Source organism: Palaemon carinicauda, chromosome 3 (genome assembly GCF_036898095.1).
Source record: "Palaemon carinicauda isolate YSFRI2023 chromosome 3, ASM3689809v2, whole genome shotgun sequence".
Lineage (NCBI taxonomy): Eukaryota > Metazoa > Arthropoda > Malacostraca > Decapoda > Palaemonidae > Palaemon > Palaemon carinicauda.
Genome location: NC_090727.1, coordinates 131,510,848 through 131,538,336, shown reverse-complemented (window position 1 = coordinate 131,538,336; position 27,489 = coordinate 131,510,848). Strand labels below are relative to the sequence as shown.

At 37.6% G+C, this 27,489-nt stretch overlaps 2 protein-coding genes across 4 annotated transcripts in view; one reads left to right on the top strand and one right to left on the bottom strand.

Moving 5' to 3' along the window:
* The window catches only part of LOC137638530 (putative E3 ubiquitin-protein ligase UBR7), a 46,659-nt gene extending 28,139 nt beyond the window's left edge, over positions 1-18,520 (top strand). The window contains exons 6-10 of the mRNA XM_068370654.1: positions 2,556-2,623; positions 6,439-6,556; positions 7,056-7,156; positions 9,520-9,688; positions 18,202-18,520. Of these exons, the coding sequence (XP_068226755.1) occupies positions 2,556-2,623; positions 6,439-6,556; positions 7,056-7,156; positions 9,520-9,688; positions 18,202-18,359 (614 nt within the window). The 3' untranslated portion in view covers positions 18,360-18,520. The remainder of the gene's footprint in view (positions 1-2,555; positions 2,624-6,438; positions 6,557-7,055; positions 7,157-9,519; positions 9,689-18,201) is intronic.
* A 137-nt stretch (positions 18,521-18,657) lies between these two features.
* Positions 18,658-27,489, bottom strand: part of LOC137638528 (uncharacterized) — a 79,373-nt gene continuing 70,541 nt past the window's right edge. For all 3 annotated transcript variants that reach the window (XM_068370651.1, XM_068370652.1, XM_068370653.1), the window contains 5 exons: positions 27,292-27,388; positions 26,049-26,272; positions 24,963-25,172; positions 22,689-22,849; positions 18,658-19,906 (listed from right to left, as the gene is read on the bottom strand). In XM_068370651.1, coding sequence (XP_068226752.1) covers positions 19,757-19,906; positions 22,689-22,849; positions 24,963-25,172; positions 26,049-26,272; positions 27,292-27,388 — 842 coding nt within the window. In that variant the 3' untranslated portion in view covers positions 18,658-19,756. The remainder of the gene's footprint in view (positions 19,907-22,688; positions 22,850-24,962; positions 25,173-26,048; positions 26,273-27,291; positions 27,389-27,489) is intronic.

Genomic DNA, 27,489 nt, shown 5'->3' with positions numbered 1-27,489 from the left:
CCTGTTGGACGATTATTCCTTGAGAGTGATCAGTAGGAATTCCATGTAAGTCACTCCTACCATTTCTTTCCCCTTGGGGGAGAGCGGGAGAGACCGTGTTAGCAAATCTTTCACCTAGGACAAAGAAAGAGATGGCAAGGGTGCGCTCTGTACTTTGCTTTCTCCTTAGCTGTTTGAAATCCCGCCATCTAAGGTTAGTGCCATCACACATGCTCGCAATCCTGCTTCTGTTGGTGACCTGGCACTCCCATCTCGTGCTCCTACGGGAGAGCCATCTCACCAGCTCGCGCACCCATGAGAGCTATGTTGGGCATGCTGCTAGGTGTTTGCACACTCCTAAGAGAGCGCCATATCACAGGTTTGCGATCATATGTCAACTTGCAATCGATCATGTGCCCTATAACTTGCTCGCGATTGATCACACTCCCTCTGATCTGCTCGCGATCGATTTACACTCCCTCTGATCTGCTCGCGATCGATCACACTCCCTCTCACCTGCTCTCGATCGATCGCACACCCTCTCACCTGCTCGCGATCAATTGCTCACTCTCTTCCCTGCTCGCGATCAATCCCTCACCCTCTCCCCTGCTCGCTCGCTATCGCTCACCCTCTCCCCCGCTATCGCTCACCCTCTCCCCCGCTCGCGATCGCTCACCCTCTTCCCTGCTCGTGATCGATTGCTCACCCTCTCCCCGGCTCGCGTTCAGTCGCTCACCCTCTCCCCTGCTCGCAATCAATCGCTCACCCTCTTCCGTGCTCGCAATCAATCGCTCACCCTCCCGTGCTCGCAATCAATCGCTCACCCTCCCTTGCTCGCAATCAATCGCTCACCTTTTCCCCTGCTCGCGATTAATCACTCACCCTCTATAGCACACCCTCTCACCTGCTCACGATAGATCGCACACCTTCTTGCCTGCTCGCGATCGATCGCACACCCTCTTGCCTGCTCGCGATCGATCGCACACCCTCTCACCTGCTCGCGATCGATCGCACACCCTCTCACTTGCTCGCGATCGATCTCACATGCTCTCACTTGCTCGTGATCGATCTCACATGCTCTCACTTGCTCGTGATCGATCTCACATGCTCTCACTTGCTCGTGATTGATCGCTTATGCTCTCGTAGTCGAGATGTTGCGATTGATTGTGCAACCCTCTTATCTGCTTGCTTGAGCACGTTTCTTTAGTAGTAACTCTGCTAGCACTCTCATTTTTATTTTTGGCACCTTTACTGCTGATTATTTGTGAGAATGCATACATTTTCATTAGGACCTGTGATTGCTTCTCAGCAAGTCGTGTAGTGACCCTGGCCTCTTTATAGGACCAAAAGTATCATGTCTAAAAGGACAATTACAATGTATGTCTAGGATGAGAGTGAGCATATCTGGACCTTTTTCCTCAATTCTTCCTCTCCCTTGGGTCACAGCTGTTGGTATGCAATGGAGCTGGACTGCCAATGATATAGGTAAACACTACTTATAGCAAGTAGTTTTTCTATTGCTCTTCAAATAGAAGTGTTCATTCCACCATCCCCCTTAGGATGGATATACACAGGTAAACCCATTGAGTTGGATATCCCTCACAGTAATTGAGACTCAGTATGGTAATTGAAATTTTCTTGTGCATTAGTCTGTTTTGCCTGGGCCATGAACCTGACTGTACTTTTGACCCTGGTTCATAATGCATCCAGGATGCTTTGCTCCACACCTTATCAGGTCGGAGCATAACTATCCCGGTATTCTAGCCAGCCAGTTTGGTAATAGGGACTCCCACCCTCCTAAGAATGAGTCTTATATAAAAGGATGAAGGTTTATAGTTGTGTAAGAAATCTACAAATTTTAAAAGTAATTTGTATTTTTCCTAACTATACTTTACAAACCCAAGTCCTTTTAACTTTTTTTCCTGCATTCACCTTCCCCCTAAAGTCCCAGATCCAATCAAAGTTACTGTTCAGTGCACTGACAAAAGGGTTGGGGCTTCCCCTCTGCCAACTGCTAAGTACTGGCTATTGCTGACTCCTATTTATAAGTTTTTAACTGCCGAGTTCCAGCTGAGCTTGAATTGGTTCTCATGTTAGAGGATTCGTTTTTTTTTTTTTAGTTAGGACAAATGCAAATGCAAATTTGCTTGAAGGTTACATTAAAGTACATTTCCTATTAATTTTTTTTTACATTAATTTATTTATTTTTCAATGGTTTAGACTAATTGTATACAGTATTTATTATTACATACTTTATTTGTTTTACAAACTGGATACAGTTTTACCTATCTTTTCTCTCCCATTTTACAAGTATGTCATCTTATTTATCTTATTTGTGGAATATGCTTAGTGTAGTTGGCTCTATATATTTTGACACATACAATATTCCAGACACACCACAAATCATTTAATACTGTATCCGGTAATAATCTTGGGTATAAGTAAATTCTAAGGAATTGCCTTTGAAACCTAGGTATCTTTTGAAATATGGCGATTCCTTTTAATTAGCTGAAGTATCAAGATAGTTTTAGTATTAATATAAATAATAGCTAAGAGCTCAAACTCTCTTTTTCCAGTCACAGCTGTCAAGGCGGAGGAAACAAATGACTCGGTTAATATAGAAGCATCCTCAGAAAATTCTCAGGTATGTGTGAATAGTAACTTTAACTAGAAACAAATTAGTGAAGAAAGGTATTTCTGATTTAAAGTCTGTTTGGGGTTGTGGCAGCCTGTAGGTAGTGTCCTTACCTGGTGATCGCCAGACTGGGGTTTGAGTCCCGCTCGAACTCGTTAGTTCCTTTGGTCAGTGCAACCTCACCATTCTTGTGAGTTAAGGATGAGGGGCTTGAGGGAGCCTATAGGTCTATCTGCCGAGTCATCAGCAGCCATTGCCTGTTCCTCCCTGGTCCTAGCTTTGGTGGAGAGGGGTCTTGGGTGCTGATCATATGTATATATGGTCAGTCTCTAGGGCATTGTCCTGCTTGATAGAGCAGTGAGCCTTTGCCTCTGCCATTCATGAGCAGCCATTAAACCTTAAACATTTAAACTTTAAAACTGCTAAAATGACCACCATTGCTGAATTGTTTGAAATCTTTGGTGAGAAGAGACTTCAGAATGTTAAGTCAGTAATGATGTATAGCTTAGACTCTCCTATGAAATATTTGTTTTACAATGTTATCAGGCTTTGGGCTTCAGTACTGGTTCTGAAGATGAAAAATAATAGCAAATGTGACATAATAGGGCCGGAAGTGACCAATGGGCAGATGGTTTATATTCTGGTTGTAAAAAACAAGGTACAATACTCTTCTTCTTTCTTCTAAAACTGGATTCAGTTGTGCCTAATATCAATTTTGTTATTTTTTAATAATGATCCTAGAAAAAAATATTGCTCACTTTTTAAAGTCAAATACGAGTAATTTCACTCACAAACTTTATTGAAACTTGACAACAAAGGTGGATATTTTGTTGAATTCTTTGCTGAAAGAAATTTCATATTCTAATAATTTTACAATAAGTTATTGTTCCGATGCAATAACAAACCTTTGTCCTTTTAACAAGTTAGCTGGCATTAGATCTTTAATTCAAAGTTTAAACATGGCAGATTGAGTTGGATTTTCTAGACAGTTTCACGAATAGTGTCTGTTCGCTTTCGTTTCGGCTGTTGATTTGGTCAGACCTTTTGCTTTGCGCAACTTTGCATGGATAGGGAAGTACCTACTTTCCTTATATATGTTTGTGTGGAGTTATGCTTTTTGTGTTCTGTGGAAACTAAACATAAAATGGAGATGCGGAATTGCTTTGGCAAGAATGGACTGTGCAGTGTGTTCATGTCATGGTTTTCTATTTTTCCCTACTCTGTGGTTTGCAGGACTGGCCATTCCTGTTTACAGGATTGGGAGATGCCAGTGGCAGAAGTTTATGAAGACGCAGCCTAAGAAGAGTTCTCAGAAAATCCTTGAAATTATATGTATTGTACGCTATTTCATTTGAAGACTATAAAAAGTATGTGATAGAGTGTGTCATTTTTGGATAGAAATTCTTCAATCTCTGTCGAAAATATTTAATTGCCAATTATTATATGTATCAGAGAGAACTGTTTCCGAAAAGTATATGTATGCAGAAGCAACCACAAAAGAAGCACTTTTGGAACTACAGAAATATTTAAGGTGAAGGTCAGTCTATCCAAAAATTCACTCCTAGTCCATACAGCTTTGACCTTGGGATGAATATCATAACATCAGTTGTCAGAGAGGTGCTCTCTTTGACTGTGTTGTTTACCGATAACACTGTTGTCCTATAACTTCACTAGTGAAGGAGTTGAACTGAAGCGCAGAAGATGGAGACAGGCACTTGGAGATTGAGGTCTTGAGTTAAAACATTCAGGGGTTTTATTGCTAATGATAGACTCGTTCAGTTATCCTTTGTGCATGTTGCGTAAGATCTTTCATAATTCTGGCCATACTTTATATTAAGATCTTCACAGACTATACCATGCTGTATGCAGTTGATTCTAACAGTCTTGCCTTCTCCATCATAAGGCTCCACACACACATTATTCTAGAAGTTTTATTCCTGTGTTGATCAGACTGTGGAATAATCTTCTAAATTTGGCAGTTGAATTGGTGGAACTGCAGAATTCAAAATTGCAGCAAATGTTTCTATGTTGAACTGGTTGACAAGTCTCTTCATAATTTACAATATATTTAACAGATCTATTTTAATGTTATTACTGATCTTGAAATATTTTATAATTATTATTCGTTACTTCTCATAAATAGTGAATTTATTTCCTTACTTCCTCTCCTCACTAGACTACTTTCCCTATTGGAGCCTTAGGTTTTGTAGCATACTGCTTTTCCAATTAGAGTTGTAGCTTATCTAGAAATAATAATAATAATATTCTTTGTTTCACATGTTGAGGACAGCATTGTGTTTTAGATACTGTAATTTTTGTGCTGAGTGCTAGTTAATCCGTCCCTCATATGGGACATGTTCAGCCTGTGGCTGACCAAGTTTTCGTAAAAGACTCCAAATGTAAAAGGTGTTTTAGTTCAGGTGAAAATCTAGAGAAGACTTTTGAATGAGAGAGAGATTTGACATCTTGTTTTCATGTCCCTATTCATCCGAACTCAGAAAAACTCCTTCTATTTATGGACTGGTTGAAAATATATCTGGAGACTGGATGGAAGTAAATGTGCGTAGTGGCAATAAATACCACTAGAATGACTCCCTGAAACATTCTAGTGCCAAAATGGAGACATTAAAATTTTTGGAATTTTCCACCCTGAGTAACTTTTAATGGCAGTCAAGGAAATCTTCCGGCTACCTCTTGTTATTTTTTGTGACTGCGTATGTGTATTGATGGGAATGCACCACTTTAATTCATTGCACCCAATAATAATAGGAATTCTTGAATGGTTCTATCTACTTGGAAATAGAGGTAAGAATATTAAATTTCGTTGAGTTCCTGCTCATGTTGATATAAAGGGAAATAAGAACGTTGACTCTCTGGCAAGGGAGGTACAGTAGTTCATAGGTTTATAAAAAATAACTTTGGTACCTGCTAAAGAAATTTACCTCATAATTCATTCTGTATATACAGAAACTTGTAATTTCTATTAGGAGTTGGAAAATCAGAAAATGAGTGAAATTGTCAAGGTATCTTGCCAAGGGGTATATGTTGACCTGCAAAGGTCAAGAGAAGTTGTTTTGTGCTGAATGAGAATTGGTCACACCAGATTGACGCACAGCTTTTTGATGAGTGGAAAACATCAGCCACTCTGAAGATTGCTTGGTACCATTGACTGTGAAGCATCTATTAACCGTGTGTCCAAGTTACTTGACCGAGAGATTGTGCCATTTTCATAATTGCAAGAATATTAGCGGCATTTACAGGCTATCTAAAATTTTGGGACCTGAATGCAATGAGTATTGCCTTTTTAAGTTTCTTGTGGAGACTAATTTATTTAATAAGATTTAATCATGATTGAAATAAGAAATATATAATAATTGTTAACTAAATTTGTTGGCATCAATGACAATTGCTGTTATGATGCCAGATAATATCTAATAATCAATCAATTATCCGCCAGACATCAGGAGTAGCAGCCAAAGAGACATGTCTATTGCCTTAAACCAAATCCGTCACCCTGCTGCCAGTGACCTTGAGATTTAGGGGAGCATTTCCTCCATACCCAAAGTTCTCGTTATTCCACCAGGTTGCTCATCCACTTATATAACTTTTAACAAACAGGGATTGCTAAGATATACCGCCTGGCTTAGTATTAATTAATTAAATGCATAAATGTGTTCGTTCGTTGCCATTGTAAATGAAACATAAAAAACAATGGTGTCCCTTTAGCCTTTAGCTAGCTACGAGAAGTAAGTCATGTGAACCTCAGGTGAGTGTAGAAATAGTAGATTTTTTATAAAAATTCCATTAATATATCTTATTTACAGAAGGAAAACATAACTGACAATGGTCAGGTAAAAGTGGAAGAGAATGGGAAAAAAGCTGAGGCGCCAGAAAAAGATACAAAAAAAGATTCCAAAGATGTACCCAAAACAGATGTTTTAGGTAAGAGTGTATTTAATTTTGCCTTTTGGTGTTGATTTTGAATAAATTTGTGCGGTTTGTAGTGTCCATGCTAATGGACGGGATAATTACTTTGTTATATGGCAGAATTTTAAATATAGTTAGAGTATTTCAGTTAATCCTTTTACCCCCAAAGGACGTACTGGTACGTTTTACAAAAGCCATTCCTTTACCCCCATGGACGTACCGGTACGTCCTTGCAAAAAAATGCTATAAATTTTTTTTTTTCATATTTTTATAATTTTTTGAAAAAATTCAGGCATTTTCCGAGAGAATGAGACCAACCTGACCTCTCTATGACAAAAATTAAGGCTGTTAGAGCAATTTAAAATAAATATACTGCAAAATGTGCTGGGAAAAAAATAACCCCCTGGGGGTTAAGGGTTGGAAATTTCCAAATAGCCTGGGGGTAAAAGGGTTAATATGTTGAATTGGCCTGATTTTTAAAAATTCATCTTTTGTACGTTTACTCTCATTTCAGGGTGTAAGTTATTAAGCATCTCCAAGCAAAACATTCCAGAAGGGGCCGTATTCTTACCATATCACTGGAGACAGCAATTATGTACCTGTGATGATTGTAAAGTAAGTTTTGTATATGCAAGGATGGTATGTCTTACTTTAGTCTAAAAACACTTTGGTCTAAAGAGTCATTAGTCTAAAAACAGTTTAGTTTAAGGACACTTTGATTTAAGAATGCTTTGGTATAATAACATTTTGGCAAAATAGTAAACAAATATTTGATATACAAAAATTCTGTATTTAGATATATAAAAATTCTGTATTTATATAAATACAAATTACAAAAATAAATGATGCTTGAAATTGAATATACATTCAAAAGAATAAAAATAGAAATTAAACTTAAAAATATTAGAAATGAATAAGAGCACTTAAGAATTAAAAAGTAATACATGAAAATAGTAGAATTATTAATAAATTAAAACTAAAATCAAATACTGTAATAGTTAAATTTAAAAAATAACCCAGTTAATGTGCAATACTATGGAGGTAATCTTTCATTGAACGATTATGGTAATCGGCAACAACTTGTAAAATTCTTTATCTTACTGCTTTGGTGTTTTTCTTCTTGGGACTGACCATTACGGTAAGTTGAGATACTGTATTCTTGTTTTGATGGTTTGTTCTTCCCTTCTTAGAGCATCGAGAACATAATATAGGTTTGAATGAGATCTGAGTTACTAACTCTTCAATGCCATACTTCAACAGAATTTATCATACGTGATTTGTTATAAAAGGTGAGCTAATAAACATTTGGTTTTGGCACTTTAAATAATGACTTGGAACGCCGTCCATATTGTCTTGGCATTCCATTTGCACAAGTATTTTGTATGTGCTCAAAAAATGGCAATGTATATTTAGGTGCACTTTATTTTAAGTATTGCATTCCTGTTGGTACATCAGGAATGGGTAGAAAGGACAAAGCGTTCATTTTTCGACATCATAAAGAGAAGTCAGTATCATTATTATAAAGATTTACAAGCCCCAATTGCTGAATTTTTCTCTGGGTTGTTTGGCAAAAATTAACATTTACATCAGCCAATGATGTTAGAAGCTTGGGAAATGGTGTATTTCTTTTTTTCTAATATTTTTAGTAAAAAATTCTTCACTCGACGGGTTAACTACTGTACTGTAATTGCTCAGTGGCTACTTTCCTCCTGGTAAGGGTATTAGAGATTCTTCAGCTATGGCAAGCAACTCTTGTAGGAGAACGACACTCCAAAATCAAACCATTGTTCTCTAGTCTTGGATAGTGCCGTAGCCTCTGTACCATGGTCTTCCACTGTCTTGGGCTAGAGTTCTCTTGCTTGAGGGTACGCTCAGGCACACTATTCTATTTATTTCCTTTCCTCACTGGGCTATTTTCTTTTTTGGAGCCCTCCGGCTACATCCTGCTTTTCCAACTAGGGTTGTAGCTTAGCAAGTAATAGTAATAATAATAATAATAATGATAATAGTAATAATAGTAATAATGATAATAATAATGCAAAGCATTGGTAGGAAACAGCGGTTGGAAACCTTCTGGGACGTAATGAATTGCGTGTGCGTTTCTGATGTAAGAATTTTGATTTCTTTTGTACTTCTTTTTAATGCTTAATGAGGATATTGTCATAAAATAATCAGTTCATTATACCAAATTTATCATTAGGCGATTGTTTTTTATATAGAAGAGTTATTAACCCAAAGTGTCTTTTCTGGGTCGACCTGTGGCGGCTGGTGAAAAGGGGTCCTTCTAATACATTTTTCTAATAAAATCTTCCAATTATACCAGAGAAAGATAAAAGCATGGAATGCAGAGGTTACTACCCTCGCGCGAGCACCTTGTGGGTGTCGTGTATAAAGCAAAGACGCGTGAAAGCCACTATTCACAGGCTGTCTTCCATTTAGTTAATTCCTTCGTCAAAGGGATGGGCCGATACAGAGGCACCAGCCAATTTCACCGGGCGCCACAGGTCTCTCCCCAGAAATAGATTTTTCCTTCGTCAAAATCCCCTTAGACCAAAGTTTCTTAGACTGAAGTACTTTAGACCAAAGTGTTTTATACAAAAAGTCCTAGACCCAAAAGGATACGCTGGGTAGTTTTCCTAAGGGTATTTTATAAGTTTTGATATTTTATGTGCTATATAATTTAAATATTCTACTGAAATTTATAACTTTTATTTCTTTAATTTAGGTAATTGTGTAATATGTTTACTTTTTTTAATTTAGGCGACACTTCTTTACCCATAAGAGATGTGATAGAGCATGTACGTGTCTGGTAGTTTTTCATAGAATGTGTATTTCTTGTGACAGAGTAATCTAAGTACTGCATAGCTGAAGTTATCTTTAAATATAGTACTTGGATTTAAAAAGAAGTTTACTTGAGTATTAGGTACAGTATACAGTATAGCAGTTTCTCAAGAATAACCTAATATATTTTCTTTTAGATTAAGTACAAGAAGGAGGGTATTATGTACCTACTAGATGAGGAAGATACTGTTGCATTCTATGAAGAAAGTGGTATGACCAGAAACCGCAGTCACACAGCACCTGCCGAGAGGGAACTAGAAGCTTTGTCGTCCTTAGACCGTGTTACTCGTACGGAAATGGTTCATGGTAAGCTCAGATCAATTGAGTATCTTTTAATTTAGCATATGTTTTATTTTCCCTCAACTAAATCTCTTTATATTAGTATATTTAGGCTTCAATAAAAGTTGTAGAATTGTGACAAGTTTGTGCCAGAATCTCATCAAGTACAGTACTGTATTTTCATTTGTTTTATAATATCAATTATTTCTTAGTATAAATTATTATAAAACATACTAATTTCTCAATTCCATTGATGTTTATAGGATAGTTTGAGTTAATATTTGTCTCCCAGATAGTCAGATAAAAAAACAGAAAAATACTAGAGGTGCTTTGTATTGGTTACTCAATACTATCTCATGAGTTACATACTTCTCTTTTCCTGTTTTCTTTGTTATTGGGTTATCTGTATAATTATCATGTACCAGTATGTTACTGTAAACTAGCTATTTTCTCTGATTCAGTACTTTTAATGATCATTTGTTCCGTAACTGAAATACAAACCACGCTATTTAATATGGGTAATTACTTTCGGCGTAGCTGAAATGACGAGCCATTAGAATTTTAACGAAGGTTTACTACCCCACCGCTAGTTAGCAGGGGGTAGGGAGGGTAGCTTGCTACCTCCCACCGCCTCACACACACCTGTGCTGAGTTCACTTTGCTCTCGGCTCGGGTGCTAGACGGACGTGTCCGCTGTCACCCTTGCCTTTCTGACAGCCATTTTGACTGATCTTTTGTATGCTTTTTCTTCTCTACAGTGTTTGTGAAGTTGGCCTCTGTGATGCGGAAGTGTCCCGGTTTACCTGACCACCCTTGTGGGATTTATATGTCGGCGGTCGAAACGGACCCTCACACCTTATGTCCTTTCCGTAGGGGCCAACGGTGTGATAGAGATGATGTACAGTATGTGGTGAGTGTGGGGAGTGGTCTACCTCCCAGTGGGAGAGGTTTTCCCGGCGCCGGAAGAAGAAGTCCAAAAGGGATATTTCTCCTTCGAAGAGTTCTTTGAAGGGGGAAAACCCAAGGCTTCTCCTATCGTGCCCCAAACCTCCTCCGAAGCTCCCACTCGATCGGTTTCTTCCGAGAAACTGTCGAGTTGTAGCGTAGGCCGCAGTTCTGTTGACAGATCTCGGGGTTTGGGAGAGGGAGTTGCCTCCCATAGCGAGGCAGCTCCTCCTCCTCCCCCGGGGGAGGATATTGATTTTCATGTTAATGTTTCTAACCATGATTTGCTACAGCTTTGGGCTTCAGGGTTCGCCCTCCAAGGAAGCCCTGTTTGACATGGTCAAGTTAGGAGCAGCTTTCAAAGTCGCTGACTTTAGCAGAGGTCGATCCTCTGTCTATCGTCGACATTGTTGTGGGAGAGGCTTCTGACGAGTTGGGTCAAACCTCTGCTCCTGATGTAGCTGAAGGCTTAGTTCCCCCCTCCGAACATCCTTCGAGGAGGAACTAAGTCCAATAGTCTCTCCTGCAGGTGATTCTCCCCCTCGGGGGAGTTCACTGACAGAGACTCCTCTTCGGAGGACTGCTGGTCAGCTTGCTGATCCTACAGCCCTAGAGGGGCCCGCCTTTCTCTTCGCCGTAGAGGCCTTACCTCGCCCCACAAGGGCGTAAGGAGGCGCCTCTTCGGCTCGTCATCCCTGCAGTCCGCCGCAGAGGAACCTCGTTGTCGATCACCGACCCTGCCAGCTACATCCCTGGACCTCTCTGCAGATCGTTCGCGATCTCCTTCGGTGGAAGGTCGTCCTTGCAAAGGACGCGCCGACCTTCCTCCCGCCAGACCTGCTGACCTGCCGTCGCTGTTCCTGGCCGCTGATGCGCTGTGGGCACCCACACATCCCATTTTCAAGCGGGCATCGGTCCCTTCGTGGCACAAGGGACTTTCTCTCCTAGAGGCTAAGTCCCTTACGCGCCAGATATCCCCTGCGCGCCATCGATCTCCTACGCGCCAGCACGCAATTGCTAGCTTCAGTTCCAGTTAGAGTGCGCCAGCGCTCTCCTGTGCGTCAGCGCTCACCTGCGCCAGTGCTCACCTGCGCGTCAGCGCTCACCTGTGCGCCAACGTTCTCCCTGCCAGCGCGCCCTCTTCCTGATGCGCGCTCATGATCTCCTGCTCGCCTACGCACCAGCATTCTCTGTGCCAGCTCTCGCCTGTGCGCCAACGTTCTGCGCGCCCACGATCTTCGGGTCTGGGCGCAAAGGGGAAGGTAATCTTTTCCCCTTCTCGTCGGCGCTCGCTAGCATCGTCACCTACGCGCCATCGCGCGCAGTCTCCATCGTGTGCCCACCCTGCACGCCCACCTGTTGCACTTCAAGATGCGCGCCCGCGCGCAAGGGATATTTCCCCTGCGCGCGCGCCCAACGTGTTCGCCCTTACCGGCTCAACATGATCCTGTGCACCCACGCGCGCCAACAATCGCCTTCACACGTGCGAGTGCTTATTCAGCCTGCTGCGCGCTCGCCGCTATCTCCTGAACGCGCCCCCGCACGCCATCGTTCGCCCTCACCTGCGCGCCATCGTTCGCCCTCACCTGCGCGCCATCGTTCGCCCTCACCTACGCGCCATCGTTCGCCCTCACCTACGCGCCATCGTTCGCCCTCACCTGCGCGCCATCGTTCGCCCTCACCTGCGCGCCATCGTTCGCTCTCACCTGCGCGCCATCGTTCGCCCACGCGCCCTCGCCTGCGCGCCATCGTTCGCCCACGCGCCCCCTTCCTTCAACATCTCGGCTCTCACACCATCCATACCAGATGCTTTTCCTACTCTCGTTTCCTTTAGTGCTCTCATCCCTTCCTCTCTTGTAATCTCTCTCTTTCTCATTCTCATCTCCCATCACCGGCACCTCAACACCTGCAACAGCAATTATATCTGCCTCCCTATTATCCTCAACATTCAGGAAACTTTCAAAATATTCCGCCCACCTTTTCCTTGCCTCCTCTCCTTTTAACAATCTTCCATTTCCATCTTTCACTCTCTTCAATTCTTGAACCAGCCTTCCTTACTCTCTTTACTCCTTTCCAAAACTTCTTCTTAATAATAATAATAATAATGATAATAATAATAATAATAATAATAATAATACTGTATGTCAAGATGCAGAAGGCATGGTCAAGTTCTACAGTATACCCCCTTGGAAAGTTGACAAAGCAGATGCACATCTGGGTTGTGTACCAATGCAGTCAGCTCCCGCTTTATGTATGGATGTTGAACAGTATAGAATCACAGTAATGTATAGTATTGTCTATTGCAAACGTAGGCTACGTGTGCGGTGAGTCAAGTCGTCCGAACGAAAACAGCGAACACTTACAGTACACTAAAGCTTTACTGTAGTGATGGTACTGTACATATATTACAGTAATATACACTACAGTAGCAGAGTGTATTATACACTATTACTAGATAGGAACAACAGTGTTTTGTTGTTATACTGTAAGTGTATGATAACTACTGTACTGGGGAAAATAAGTTCCGGTCAAGGCAACGACTACTATACTGTAGTGTCATGTATTGTACTGTAGCCTTACCGTGTCCAGTATGTAATTTACATATGTGTACATATACTGTACATTTACCGATATGTATTCATTTAATTACAAACTACTTATACAGTGATACAAACTAAGTAAAAACATTATTTGGCAGTTCTTGGTGTGTTAATTATCCGAGCATAGGCAATGGGCAGCAAGTTTTAGGTTAAGATTTATCCCTAACATTCGCAGAGAGTGGGGGCTAACTGTGCCATAGAACTGTCAGCCAGTTTAGAAGAATAAAAAAAGGGGGGGGGGGGGTTGTCACTAAGGATAGGTTGTAGGGTATGGTCAGTTTTTGAGTCTTCCAATACACCCATCCCATGGGATCATCTGAACTCCTACCTCTCCTCCGTTCAGCTTATTTAGCCAACTGACAAAGTGTTGGTCATGTCAGTACTCATTATGACCATGGTTGCTCCCAGATCATCACCGAGTTAAGATTTGATAGTACTTCTAGAGCGCTACCCTTGTACCACCCTTCCTTGTCAGCCACAACGTCAGTGATACCTTTATTCTGTTGAGTAACTGCATTTCCTGGTTATAGGCTATCCAGCAGCTGCTCATTGCTGAAGGCTTTTCGCAAGGTCCACAATGATTTCTGCAGCAGTCTACCATGGAAGGTTGGCTATCTAAGGTTTAGAACAGGGACTTCGCCAATCTGAAGAGGACCTGGCATCTCCTGCCAAACCATCAGCATCCCTTCCTCAGCACTGACAGAACCAAGCAAGAGATGCCACAGTACACTTCTCTTTCTTACTGCATGAGACTTTCAGAACATACATGAAAAATCTGCAGTCGGACAGGTGATGGAGTTTGTCGAGCCAAACAACCATCAGCCTTCTTAAGGGATTATACCCAAATGTCTTTCAATACTTATGTTTGTGGCCCTGTGTTGGCTGCTCTAGTAGTTATGTAGCCAGCCCAGCATCTTTTCTATGGTAATATATTCAATGTTAGGCAAGAGGAAAGGTAGAATCACAGACTTTTCTACTTTCATTCTCCTTAGTAAGGGAATAGGCTTTCTTATCCCCTTTCTTATTGATCTGACGAATTTGGTAAGCTACATTTCTGAGCACCACTCTTATTAGACTGGATTTGCAAATAGTAGTTCTCCTCCTTTAAAAAAGGGGAGAATGGTGGAAAGAATGCCTATTCTTTGGCCATCAGTTGCCAGATATTTATTTCTAGACTACAGCTCCCCTTTGTGGAGGGATTGATGGAGTCTTTTCCTTTGCTACTGTATGGGACCAATGAGACTGGCATTTCCAAGGAATAAAACAAACCAACCAGTTCAATTCTATGGAGACTTGTCCTAGATTTGCATACGCACAGGGACAAATTTTTAAAAATTTTAATTTTCCTTGCTATACATATCGGCCTCCTTTAACCCTGGATAGGTACGATGGGTCGTACGCGACCCCGAGCGTCAAAAAAAAAGAGGTTTTTCTCACGTGACTCACCCCCGTGACTGAATTTGTGGGTGATCGACCTGCAGGAGGTGTCTCCCCTACACGCTCTAGTAGTGTCCAGATGTGCATTGCTGTAGCTGTACTCCTTCCCCGATTTCTGAGACGCGTCGGGGTCGAGCGCGACCGAGTTTACCCTTCTAAGGTAATTTGCATAATTATCAAAGTTATTACGTATTATGAAATTGTCGTAGAATGGTGCAACTTGTATAGGTTATCAGTTGTGGAAAGTATTGGTGGATTGTTTGGCTACCATGTGCATGATTTTTTTTTTAGTTAAAATGTCGTTCATCACCACGAGGACCATTTTACCGCGAGTGCCCCTTTTTCATTTTTTTTCATTTTTTTGCCAAGTCATTTTTCCGTAAGATATTGCCAAATAGTGTTGTAAAACTTTTGCTTGTTTAGTGTTGGAAAGTGTGTCTAGATGATCTGGCTACCCATGCGTGACTTTGTTTTTGTCAGATACGACGTAGTTATTGGTATATTGGGTATTTAACTGCGGTTGCCAATTTCTGTTTTTTTTCAATATTTGTAAAAAATTTTACGTAGTAAGGAATTGCCGTATATTATTCATTTTTTTTTCATGTTTATGTGTTAGAAAGTGTGCCTTGATGGTTGGTCTAACACGTGCATGTCTTTTTTTTATCTGAGATGCCGTATATTAGAATGTTGGGCATTTTACCGCGAGTGCCCCTTTTTCATTTTTTTTCATTTTTTTGCCAAGTCATTTTTCCGTAAGATATTGCCAAATAGTATCGTAAAACTATTGTTTTTTTAGTGTTGGAAAGTGTGTCTAGATGATCTGGCTACCCATGCGTGACTTTGTTTTTGTCAGATACGACGTAGTTATTGGTATATTGGGTATTTAACTGCGGTTGCCAATTTGTTTTTTTTCAATATTTGTAAAAATATTTACGTAGTAAGGAATTGCCGTATATTATTGATTTTTTTTTTCATGTTTGTGTTAGAAAGTGTGCCTTGATGGTTGGGCTAACACGTGCATGTCTTTTTTTTTTATCTGAGATGCCGTGTATTAGAATGTTGGGCATTTTTCCGCGAGTGCCCCTTTTTATTTGTTTTGCATTTTTTTGCTTAGTCATGTTACCGTAAGGAATTGGCAAGTAGTGTCGCAAAACTTATATTTTTATAGTGTTGGAAAGTATTTCTAGATGATCTGGCTACCCATGCCTATTTTTTTTTTAGCCAGATATGGCGTATATATAAGTATGTGTTCGATTTTCCTGTGATTGCCATTTTTTCGTTTTTTCCCATTTCTTTCAAAATTACTACGTACTAAGGAACTATCACAGAGTAATGATTCATTTATATGTTTATTTGTCATAAAATGTGCCTTGATGGTTTGCCTAGCACGTGGCTGAAATTTTTTTTTTCTGAAATGCCGTATATTAGAATGGCCATTTTTCCGCGAGTGCCCCTTTTTATGTTTTGCATTTTTTTGCTTAGTCATGTTACCGTAAGGAATTTGCAAGTAGTGTCGCAAAACTTATAATTTTATAGTGTTGGAAAGTGTTTCTAGATGATCTGGCTACCCATGCCTATCTTTTTTTTTAGCCAGATATGGCGTATATATAGGTATGTGTTCGATTTTCCTGTGATTGACATTTTTTCATTTTTTCCCATTTCTTTCAAAATTACTACGTACTAAGGAACTATCACAGAGTAATGATTCATTTAGATGTTTATTTGTCGGAAAATGTGCCTTGATGGTTTGCCTAGCACGTGGCTGAATTTTTTTTTTCTGAAATGCCGTATATTAGAATGTTAGCCATTTTTCCGTGAGTGCCCCTTTTTATTTGTTTTGCATTTTTTTGCTTAGTCATGTTACCGTAAGGAATTGGCAAGTAGTGTCGCAAAACTTATATTTTTATAGTGTTGGAAAGTGTTTCTAGATGATCTGGCTACCCATGCCTATCTTTTTTTTAGCCAGATATGGCGTATATATAGGTATGTGTTCGATTTTCCGGTGATTGCCATTTTTTCGTTTTTTCCCATTTCTTTCAAAATTACTACGTACTAAGGAACTGTCACAGAGTAATGATTCCTCTAGATGTTTATTTGTCGGAAAATTTTGTTTACTTCTTTTTTGATTGAATATCATCAAATTTTTTTAGCTAAAATATTATATTGTTCCACATTTTTGTTTTTTTTTCGATTTTATTTCCCTTCAAAAAATTTTTTTTGGGTCAGAATTTTAATTTTATAGTCGTAAAATAATCGACAATTATCCAGCAACCCACCATACAATTTTTATGCATATCCAATAATAATTAGATTAGTAAATAACACCTTGAAATTGACATACCCTTCCTACATTTCAAGTGGCAGATTAGGGAGTCTGAGTCAGTGTGGTTGGCGGCCATTTTGTGGACATATCCGAAGCGTAAGTTGCCCTATCTATATAAATTCTTGTTCCCTATAGAATTTGTGATATTTTGGTATATTTTTACCTGCATAAATATCATATTATATATTAAATATATGTATTTTTTTACGAAATTTCTAAGTACTCAAAAAATTACCTTTAGATATGGCCCCTGATATAAATGTAATTTACAAAATAATGAAGATTTTTTTACATATTTCTATTTTAGGATAACATATGTTTATTCCCTAAAAAAATTAGCCACTTCCTATTTCATTTGGGTACCCAAAAAAATTCATGAAATTTGGACAAATTTTTTTGGCCAAAAAAAGTTACCCTTTTTTTCTCATTTCAGATCTTCACCTCCATGGGTCTGACTTCATCCAAAATACATCAAGATGTGTCCTTAAACATTCAAGAATCAATTCCTAAAAGGATTTGTGTATATATGTATAAACTTTTTTTTTATGAATTTTTATGTCAGGTCTTTTTTTTTTTCTACTTAATTTTTTAAAATATTTATAATAAATAGTTTTTCTGCAGATGAGTAGTATTTATCTTTACAGTTGTTTTAAGCATTCATTGAAGTTTTTTTGGCAAAAGAAAAAAGGGTACTGCAAAAACTGATTTTTCAAGAATTTTTTTTGCCGTCGGGGTCGTTCGCGTCCGAGTATACCCTTAAAGGGGTGTCCGAGGAGCGTACCTATCCAGGGTTAACATTAAAATTCCCACCTCAAGTACCCCCCTCTGAATCCCGAGCCGAAGGTCAAAGGTGATTTCAATGGTCGTTTTAGCTCTGCTAAAGACATTTCCAAATTTTAAAGGACTCGGGTTTGTATGGCTAGGAAAAATACTACCTAACATTTATCTTGTGGGGTAATATTGTTACTGGGAGAGGTGTGCATGATTTGGAGAGGAGTTATGGAAAATATGAGAAAAGTAATATTTTATAAAATTTTCTTGGAAATATTACTATACGCACACAAACTCAAGAACTTGAACTTTTTATCATGTTTGTGTATTTATAGACTTTAAAACCAGTTTTATTTTATCACCAAAACAGTTTAGTTTGAGAATTTTGTTAAACTGATTTGTATGGGATGTAAAATAAGGTGCTTATGTATCCTGAGAATAACTTTGGTATTTTTCCTCTGCAGAGTACAACACTTTAAGTTCTTCCCTACGAGATTATTTAAGGAAGTTTGCTGAAAACAAGAAGGTAGTTCGTGATGAAGATATTAAAGAGTTCTTCTCTCAGCTTGCGGCAAATAAAAAGCAACGTCCAGGCTCCAGTGTGCAGCAGTTTTGCAAATGAAAAAGCTAAGCTGGAACTAATAATTATGAAGTGATTAGTGATTATTCAAATTTGCTTTCTTTTTTTAAAGTCAATTTTATCTCTGAAATTCAAGACTTTGGTTTTGAATTGAATTTTATATTTTTTTGAGAGAATAAAATTTCTTTGCATTTATAATATAATTTTATTAGATTTCACCTTCTTCAGATTTGTTTAAAATATTTTTTTGGAGTACTTAAATTGACATTTGCATCAAAATACAAGTTGTCAACAGTGATTGAATGACGATGTTGTCAAAGACGTTAGGCTACTTAGCAGAAGAATCCGCAAAAAAGGAAACAAACAGTTTACAGAACAAATTTTGAACAAATAAGGGAAGAAACTTTATTTGGAAATTGGTTTTCAAAACAGCCTTTTCCATACATCCCGTTTCACCCTTTCGTTAATATTTTGGAGCTAAACTTTAGAACAAGTATAGTAACTTATGTACAAAACTAATTCCTCATTATTGCAAAAAACTTAGGCCTAGTCAAAGTAACTTTAGTTTAAATATCTAAGCCGTGTCACACAACATTCTGCGAGAGAATCCATGCAGTCATAAAACTAGCAGGCTACCTATGTAAGATGAAGTGTAATCTATTTGTGATTAACTTGTGCTGATAATACTCTGTATTCAAGATAATTAAAAATAGGCTACAAGTTTTGTCAGACTACATACATTGTACTTATAAATTCAATGTTTCAAAAAACGTAAACATTTCTGCTAATACATGAAAACTTGTAATTTTCTTATTCATTATTGAAATCATTTATTACTCAAAAACAAATTCTATCATAACAGTTAACATCATTTTACCTTATTTAACATTCCTTAGCTGTACTTTCATATGAGAAAGCATTGCACAACGAATACCTAAATACTTCTATTATCAATGACTAAAATTTCAATTCCTCAAAACTTAATGTAAGAAAATACTACTGTTTAATGAAAACTTACCATAATGCCAATAACAAAGTTACTACTTTCAAATCATTAAATCACAATAGCAGTTTATTCACATTTTCTCTTCTAAGGTTTGTTATTCAGGTATATTTGTACTTATAAATCATGAACATGAGAAAATCTATTCTTATAATCAATATGAAAAATCTGTATGTTTACATAACATGAGAAAACCATTAGCAACAAAGGAAATCCAGGATTTTTTTGCAAAGGCTTTGCATTCAAAGTAAAAGGCAAACAAAATATTACTGTATATAAAAAGCAGCAATGAACTAGAGTAATGTACTGATTAGTATAATATACTTCATAATCATAACAAAGGAGAAGGCTTCTAAACAGCTCTGAACCCTGACCTGGCACTATAGTGTATTTAAAAGCTTTAAACTAATATTCATTCTTGGAAACTATTTTGTAATTAGTTTGTTATCAAATACTTAGCAAGTGAATTATTCCAGTAATTAAGAATATATAAGTGTCCATCAGATGTCAGACAAATTCCAGATGGACGACACAGCTCTGTGTTTGTAGTCAAAACACACACAAATTTACCTTCAGGGCTGAATATCTGAAAGGGAAATTAAAAGTTATTAAAATTTTTTATCACATCAAGTTAGTCTAATCTACAAATCCCTTAGGGCAAAACCACAATTGAAAACCATTATGTCATGATCCCTCTACTGTATATATCTGCAGTGCCTAGTTTCTAGCCTAAAAGTTATTATACAATCAAATCTACAAAGACATTTTTACTCTCCAATGTAGTATGCCAAGACATTTTATTTCAGAAAGAGGAGAATTAGCAATATATTATTAATGTATGTGTATAAATCTAACTAATTTATGATCAAAATCCTATGGAAGATGTTAAGCGATGCGTTTGATATTATTGAGGATGTTAATGCAGCCACCAACGCGATCCACCTGCCACCCATTACTGGTGATCATGGTCTTTGTTACCTTTATGGTAATGTTGAGATCCATAAAATCACAAACTCACTTCAACTGATCATCAGCCAGTGGCCCCACGTAACAGCTAATAAAAGCGCTCAACACCCTTTTAATCCCTAATATACCAGACAGGTGTAGCGTTCCTTACTCTACTGAATTCCTCTCCACTATCCAAGGCTCCTCATGACTGTATCATCACTTCTTACGATGTCGCATCCCTTTTCACACATACCACTGTTGATAAGACAATCGCCCATATGATGGATTGTGTTTATAGGGGCCCAGAAAGACAGCCTCTCAATGTTCTGGAAGCTGCCTTCCATATGTTCCTGGAGATTTGCACTAAATGACCCCCTTTCACCATGCACAGGGGTCATACATACATCTAAAAGGATAGTTATGCTATGGATTTCCCCCTCTAGAGTTCTTTTTGTGAATTTTTACAAGGCTGTTGTCAAAGTGCAGGTTTTTGCAAGAACCAGCAAACCTAACATTTATGATTGATACATCAATGATACTTTCAACAAAGCAGTTTTGTTAGGATTCAACTTCATACCCCATAATTTGCACCATGCACTAATCTTAGCTAGATCTCTATTAAGGGATTCAGAAACCCCAGACCTACATTCAGGGGATGGAATTGAAGCAAAGAGAGTAGCATCATCTGCATATGCAACAAGTTTGTTTTCTAGGCCAAACCACATGTCATGTGTATATAGTATGAAAAGTAATGGGCCAAGGACACTACCCTGTGGAACACCAGATATCACATTCCTAAACTCACTATGGTGCCCATCAACAACAGCTCTTTGAGGTCTATTACTTAAAAAATCAATAATAATGCTAAGAAACGACCCACCCACTCCCAACTGTTTGAGTTTGAAAACAAGGGTCTCATGATTAACACAGTCAAAAGACAGCACTAAAATAAAGGCCAATCATACGAACTTCCTAACCACAATCAAGGGATTTCTGTACAGCATTGGAGATTGTAAGAAGGGCATCACATGTTCCAAAGCCTTTACAAAAACCAAATTGCAAACTAGGGGTTAGATGATTACCTTCAGCAAACCTATTAAGACGTTTTGCCAGATTTTCAAAAACTTTAAATAAAATGGGAGTTATGGAAAATGAATATTTGGTCAGTACAATTACTACCTTTTCTAAATCCCGCTTGTTCATCTCTCAGCTTTTCATCAATCTTTCTCTCTAGCCTCTGTAGAATAAGCATACTATATATTTGCATGACAACTGGCGTAAGTGTGATGCCTCTGTAATTATTGCAATCGGTCAAATCTCCTTTTTTTGCCATTTTCACCAACACTCCTAACTCTCATTCATCAGGTTTTGCCTCTTCATGCTACAATCTAAAAAATAATCTAGTAAGTATTCTGGGAGTCACTTCATTTTCAAGCAATATCATCTCAGCAGTTATTACATCATATCCAGGGGCTTTCCATCTCGAGTTTTTTAAGAACATCTTCGACTTCAAACACACTGAATTCATTCATGGGCACATCAAAGTCTTCCTCAGCTTCAGGTATATCAATCAAATTATTCCCTTCATATCGCCTATTCATGACCTTACTAAAGTGTTCGATCCAACGTAGCCTTTCTTCATCTTTGGTTATTATAACAGATCCATCTCTCTTTCGGATGGGTATATGCTTCTTCTTTGCCCCCCTTGGAAATTTCATTAATAATTCTATGAGCAATTCTTACATCACAGCCACTCCCCGAATTCATAGCTTTGTCAGCCTCATCTGCTTTACTGTGTAAACATTCTCTCAAGTCATTCTTGGCTTTTCTTTTGACTACACTATCAATACTGGAATAATTTGCATGCTCTACCTTGTGATTTTCATTACTTCCTCGAAAACTTTCAACTATCAAATTCTGTCTTTGTCTCCTTTTTATAGTATCCCAAGTATTATTTGATATCCATGGCTTCCTCCCTGTAACTACATGTCCCAAAACTTCCCTACCAACTGACTGATATATGTTCTTAATATCACACTACCTTTGTAGAAACTTCTCACTGCTTGCAACAACCTTCCACCAATTCCATATAACCTCATCACATTCCACATCGCTTCCCTATCAACTATCATAAGCTTTCTCCAGATCCATAAACACAACATACACCTCCTTACCTTTTGGTTAATAGGCATAGGAGGAGATAATGATGCTGGTGATATATATATATATATATATATATATATATATATATATATATATATATATATATATATATATATATATATATATATATATGTATGTATGTATGTATGTATGTACACACAGTACTTGAGAATATTTTTTATGTACAGGCATGCTCAATCATTTTCTTAAACTTATCAAATAATTTGCTTAACTCCTTTAATAACTGATAAACTAACCTGCACCCTGTGATTACGACTATCACCGACTAAAATGTATCCATCAATGTCGCAAGCAATTCCTGATGGATCCAAAAATTGGCCAGGCTGTTTTCCTTCTTCTCCAAAGACATATAGAATTTTCCCAGAGACTGTATCAACAACATAGATGCAATTCAGACCTGAAAAAAAAAAAAAAATTGAAACTTTTTCTCTATTTTTTGTTTTGGGTACTATTAGCTTGAATTGAATTCCAATCTGGTAATAGTTAACAGAGTATTTTTGATATGATTTTGCTCCCCATAAGGTAATCTTTGAAGAAAAGAAGAGCACAGTTCAACAAACTGTCGACCAGCTTCTTATTAAAATGCGTGACGCTGACAATTTACAGCCATCTACATATGCAATATAAACAAAGATATTGAATGCAAATATTGGTATATGTAACAACTAAGTTTATTTCATACTAACGCAAAATAACGGTTATTCAACCTTAAAAAATTTTCTTTTTTATACTATTTTAGACCAAACCACATTCAAGAATAAAGAGCCTGCAATGTACTATAAACAAGCTAAATTGTAAACATCTACATTTATAAGTATGGATGTACAGGGTACATTTATTTATAAAATTAGATTACTTTTTTCAGTACTAAATAAAAAAAAATTATTAAATAGATTCATATTAACCATAAATTATTTAAATTGAATTTATAAATAAAATACAGAACTGGGAATGTTTATTTGTAGTTTAACCTGTGACAAGTAGATTCAGAGACAAGTAAACTCAACTTGAGTCGTTTTTCAACTTCAAGTCGCCTCTCCTGGAACCAATTACTCATACAAGAAGAGGTATACCTGTATTTGCATATACTTTTACTTTAGTAAGTGATAGTACTATACAGTAAACTCACCTGAAGGTTAAAATTATAGAAGCTTTGAGGTTCTAAAACACAAATAACAATATGTTGCCTAATAATACCAGAGCAGTGAAATCTGAAGATTCTACTCTTACCAAATAGAGCTAGAAATTATTTTGAATTTAGGTTTAAAAGGATGGCCCTTATAATTCAGGTTTAAAAGGATGGCCCTTATAATTCAGGCTTAAAAGGATGGCCCTTATAATTCAGGCTTAAAAGGATGGCCCTTATAATTCAGGTTTAAAAGGATGGCCTTTATAGTTTGTCAAAATATATAATTAATTAATACAGAATTATAATGTGGATCCATATGCCCTTTTCAGATCAAATAAAAATATTCATACAGTACAGTACATAAAAAACATAATTTTGATAATAGTTTGCCATTTCATTACTCACCTGATATTCATGGAAGCTTGGAACTACAGACATTTACCCTTAAGATTGAAAAAACAAAATTCACTTTTCATGCCTCTAGTAAAGTAATGAAACAATCTACAGTTAATGGCAAGAAGTGAATCTGTGGGTGCCTGTGTCTCTGGGGTCGACCAAACGTAGACACGTTTATGATGTCCCTGAACAAAATGACACAGTTATAACTTTATTCATATGTTCCAAATCCTTGAGCATGGAAAGTAAATGCCTGTTAGAAGACTGGTTGCATCTGGATCTTTCTACCATTTGCCATGATTTGACAGGCGATTAAAAGAGTTAAGGATTTCTACAAACAGCAAGATGCACAACTCCTTGTCCCATTTTGTCAGAGTTTTTGAGATATTTGCAGTACAAAATAAATCTACTCAGGCAACCACTCCTCACAACAATTACTTAAATTGCAATACTGTCCTGACACAAGCCACAAAGAGAATGGGGATCATGATCGCCAAGAAACAATTCCTTTGAATAATCTATGCAGTGGTTGCTAACAGATCCAAAAGAAAACATAATTAAAGCACCATGTTTTACAAAATCCGGAGAAGGGGGTTAATTAGTCGGACCGGTGCGACACGTGACACAGACTGAAAACATTATTTAAAGAGACCCTGGTACCCACAAATTCACTTCTAATCATTATCTGCTAGACTCTCATTACTTTACTAAAGATATGAACAATTCACTTCTCCTAGAATGTCTCATTACTTTACTAAAGGCATGACCCTGTTGGAAGGAAAGGAAATGTGAATTTATTTTTTCTTTAATTTAAGGAGTAATAATTCCAAACTTTCAGAGAGAAACAATGTGAACATTAGGGAAGGATCATAGAAATAAGACAGTACAATTTTGTACATGAATTTGCTATCAGGTACAGTACACATAAAATCTCACATCCTCATTTCTACTTTTTTACACTTACATTACCTGAGTATTCACTTACCTAAGTCTACAATCAGAAGTTTTTCTTTATTGTAATAACTGATGAACCGTGGTTTACTAAGAAGGCGTTTAGAGTCCAATTGAGAATAAAGCTGAACCTTCAACCGACTCACAACCTTCCCCGAGTCTGGACTGATGGTCAGTAGCTCCACACACCCAGGCACTGTAGTCTGTACTGTCATAAGATCTCCTTTATCATCCAGAGTCAGACCTGGCAAAGAGATATTGGCACATTTTACTAAAGATAAATATGTAGCGCTGGACCAGCTGAAATAGGGCAATAGGACAGTGTCGAGTTTCAAGACTTACTGAAGGTTTTGCCAAAAAAAGTTTTTTAAATGAGAAAATCAGAACAAGATTAAGTTAAAAGAGCTGGGGAATGAAGTGAAAATTCATCAAACAAATTGGATGAAAAGTAAAATACTTGAGGCTAAAGATACATTGCAAAAATCCTTTTACTACAATATAGCAATAGCTTGCCACACAAAGTACACTAAGGTTTATATCATTTTGAATAAAAATTTTATGTGAATAGCTTACTGGGATTATTGAATACGAAATAACTAAGGCCTTTTGTGATAAATTGGTTTCCATGAAATTTTTAAAAAAATTTCAGGGAAATTTGAGTTCTTCAAACTTATGAAAAACCAAACACATTAAGATTATGTAGATCCTGCCCCAAAAATTGTATTTCTTCCTTATTAGCTAAACCAATGACATGCACAGTGTTTAATACATTAAACCATCTTTAGGCCTCAAGGTCATGAGGCTGCTCAGCTGTTCTCTTTCCCTAGAGGCCAAAGGTCTCCCCTACACTCACAACCTTAAGAGTTATCTCAATGCTAGTTCAAAAGATTGGGAACCATTTTGAATAGACTCTCTTGAAGCAAATAAAATTCACAGTATTTTGTTTAGAGTTGGGTATATCTGATATGTAGCTGTCACTGTAGTATTACAATACTTCTGAAAGGCATTTCATGCTACTATTGAAATATTTTGCACACTGTAGTGGACTTCACACAATACCTGGGGATAATGAGGGAGTACTGTACTATTAAAACGATATTCTCTCTAAGACTAATCTTACCATAAGGCTTCTTCAATCCGCTAATAACAAAGCTATCAAAACTTCCATCATCTGAAAATATGGTGATGCTATGACAATCTTTAACAGCGTATCGGCCATTATTAAGGGCAACAACAGCCGAGGGACGATTCATAGTTTTAGTCCTGAAATATTTGATGAACTTCCCGGTTTTATCAAAGAGTGCTATTCGATCATTAAACGTATCAGTCACCACCACGTTTCCACTGAAAAAGAAGACATTCTAATAAATCTTTTGGGTTAGTTAACAAATAATCAATGAATTACATAAATATGAAGTGTATATCAAACTTGACCATACCTCTACTAAAGTTTCGACTGATCAAGCTTGTAATTGCACCATAAGGCACTTTTTTATCCCTTGTATTGTTCATTATCAACAATATTATACTCTCCTATAATGCAAAGAAGGCAATGCAAAGGATGTTAACATGAAATTAAAGGTGCCTTTAGCTTATGAAGTGCAAAGCAGGTTAAAAAAAATATTCTGATCATATATATACAATACAGTACTCATTTTATTTTACTTACCGACTGTCCGGACATGTTCTATTCAACAAAATATATAAGGGGGAGACATAGGGACATACAGACACACACGTACACAACCCCCCACATATACACAGTATATATACCATATATATAAACATTATGTGTATGTTGAACATGTTGATATAGGTTTCTCTTCATAGTTTATACATGGCAGATCTATTTCACCATTGTTACTGATCTCAAAGTATCTTAAATTTTTCATTATTATTTCTCATATACAGTTTATATATTTCCTTTCATCACTAGGCTACTTTCTCTGTTGGAGATCTAGGACTTGTAGCATACTGCTTTTCCAAACTTGGGTTGCAGCTTAGCTAGTAATAATAAGGTCCTAAGTGATATTGCACCAAAATATGTTCAACAATATGTTAACCCTTTTACCCCCAAAGGACGTACTGGTACGTTTCACAAAAGCCATCCCTTTACCCCCATGGACGTACCGGTACGTCCTTGCAAAAAAATGCTATAAAAATTCAGTCATTTTCCAAGAGAATGAGACCAACCTGACCTCTCTATGACAAAAATTAAGGCTGTTAGAGCAATTTAAAAAAAATATACTGCAAAATGTGCTGGGAAAAAAATAACCCCCTGGGGGTTAAGGGTTGGAAATTTCCAAATAGCCTGGGGGTTAAAGGGTTAAGAATAATAAATATCATACAAAAGACATGCTTACTCTGGCAATTCTGCTACACCAATGGGTTTGTAAAGAGAATCACCTACAGGACCATAAGTGATGTACACCATTTTACCCAACAAACTTTCTGCACCCCCTGTAATAAAAAAAAAATTAAATATATTATTTTGATACTTAAAAGAATCCTCTTCATTCCCTATGCCCAACCCTCCTGCATTACAGGGGCTTCAATAGTTT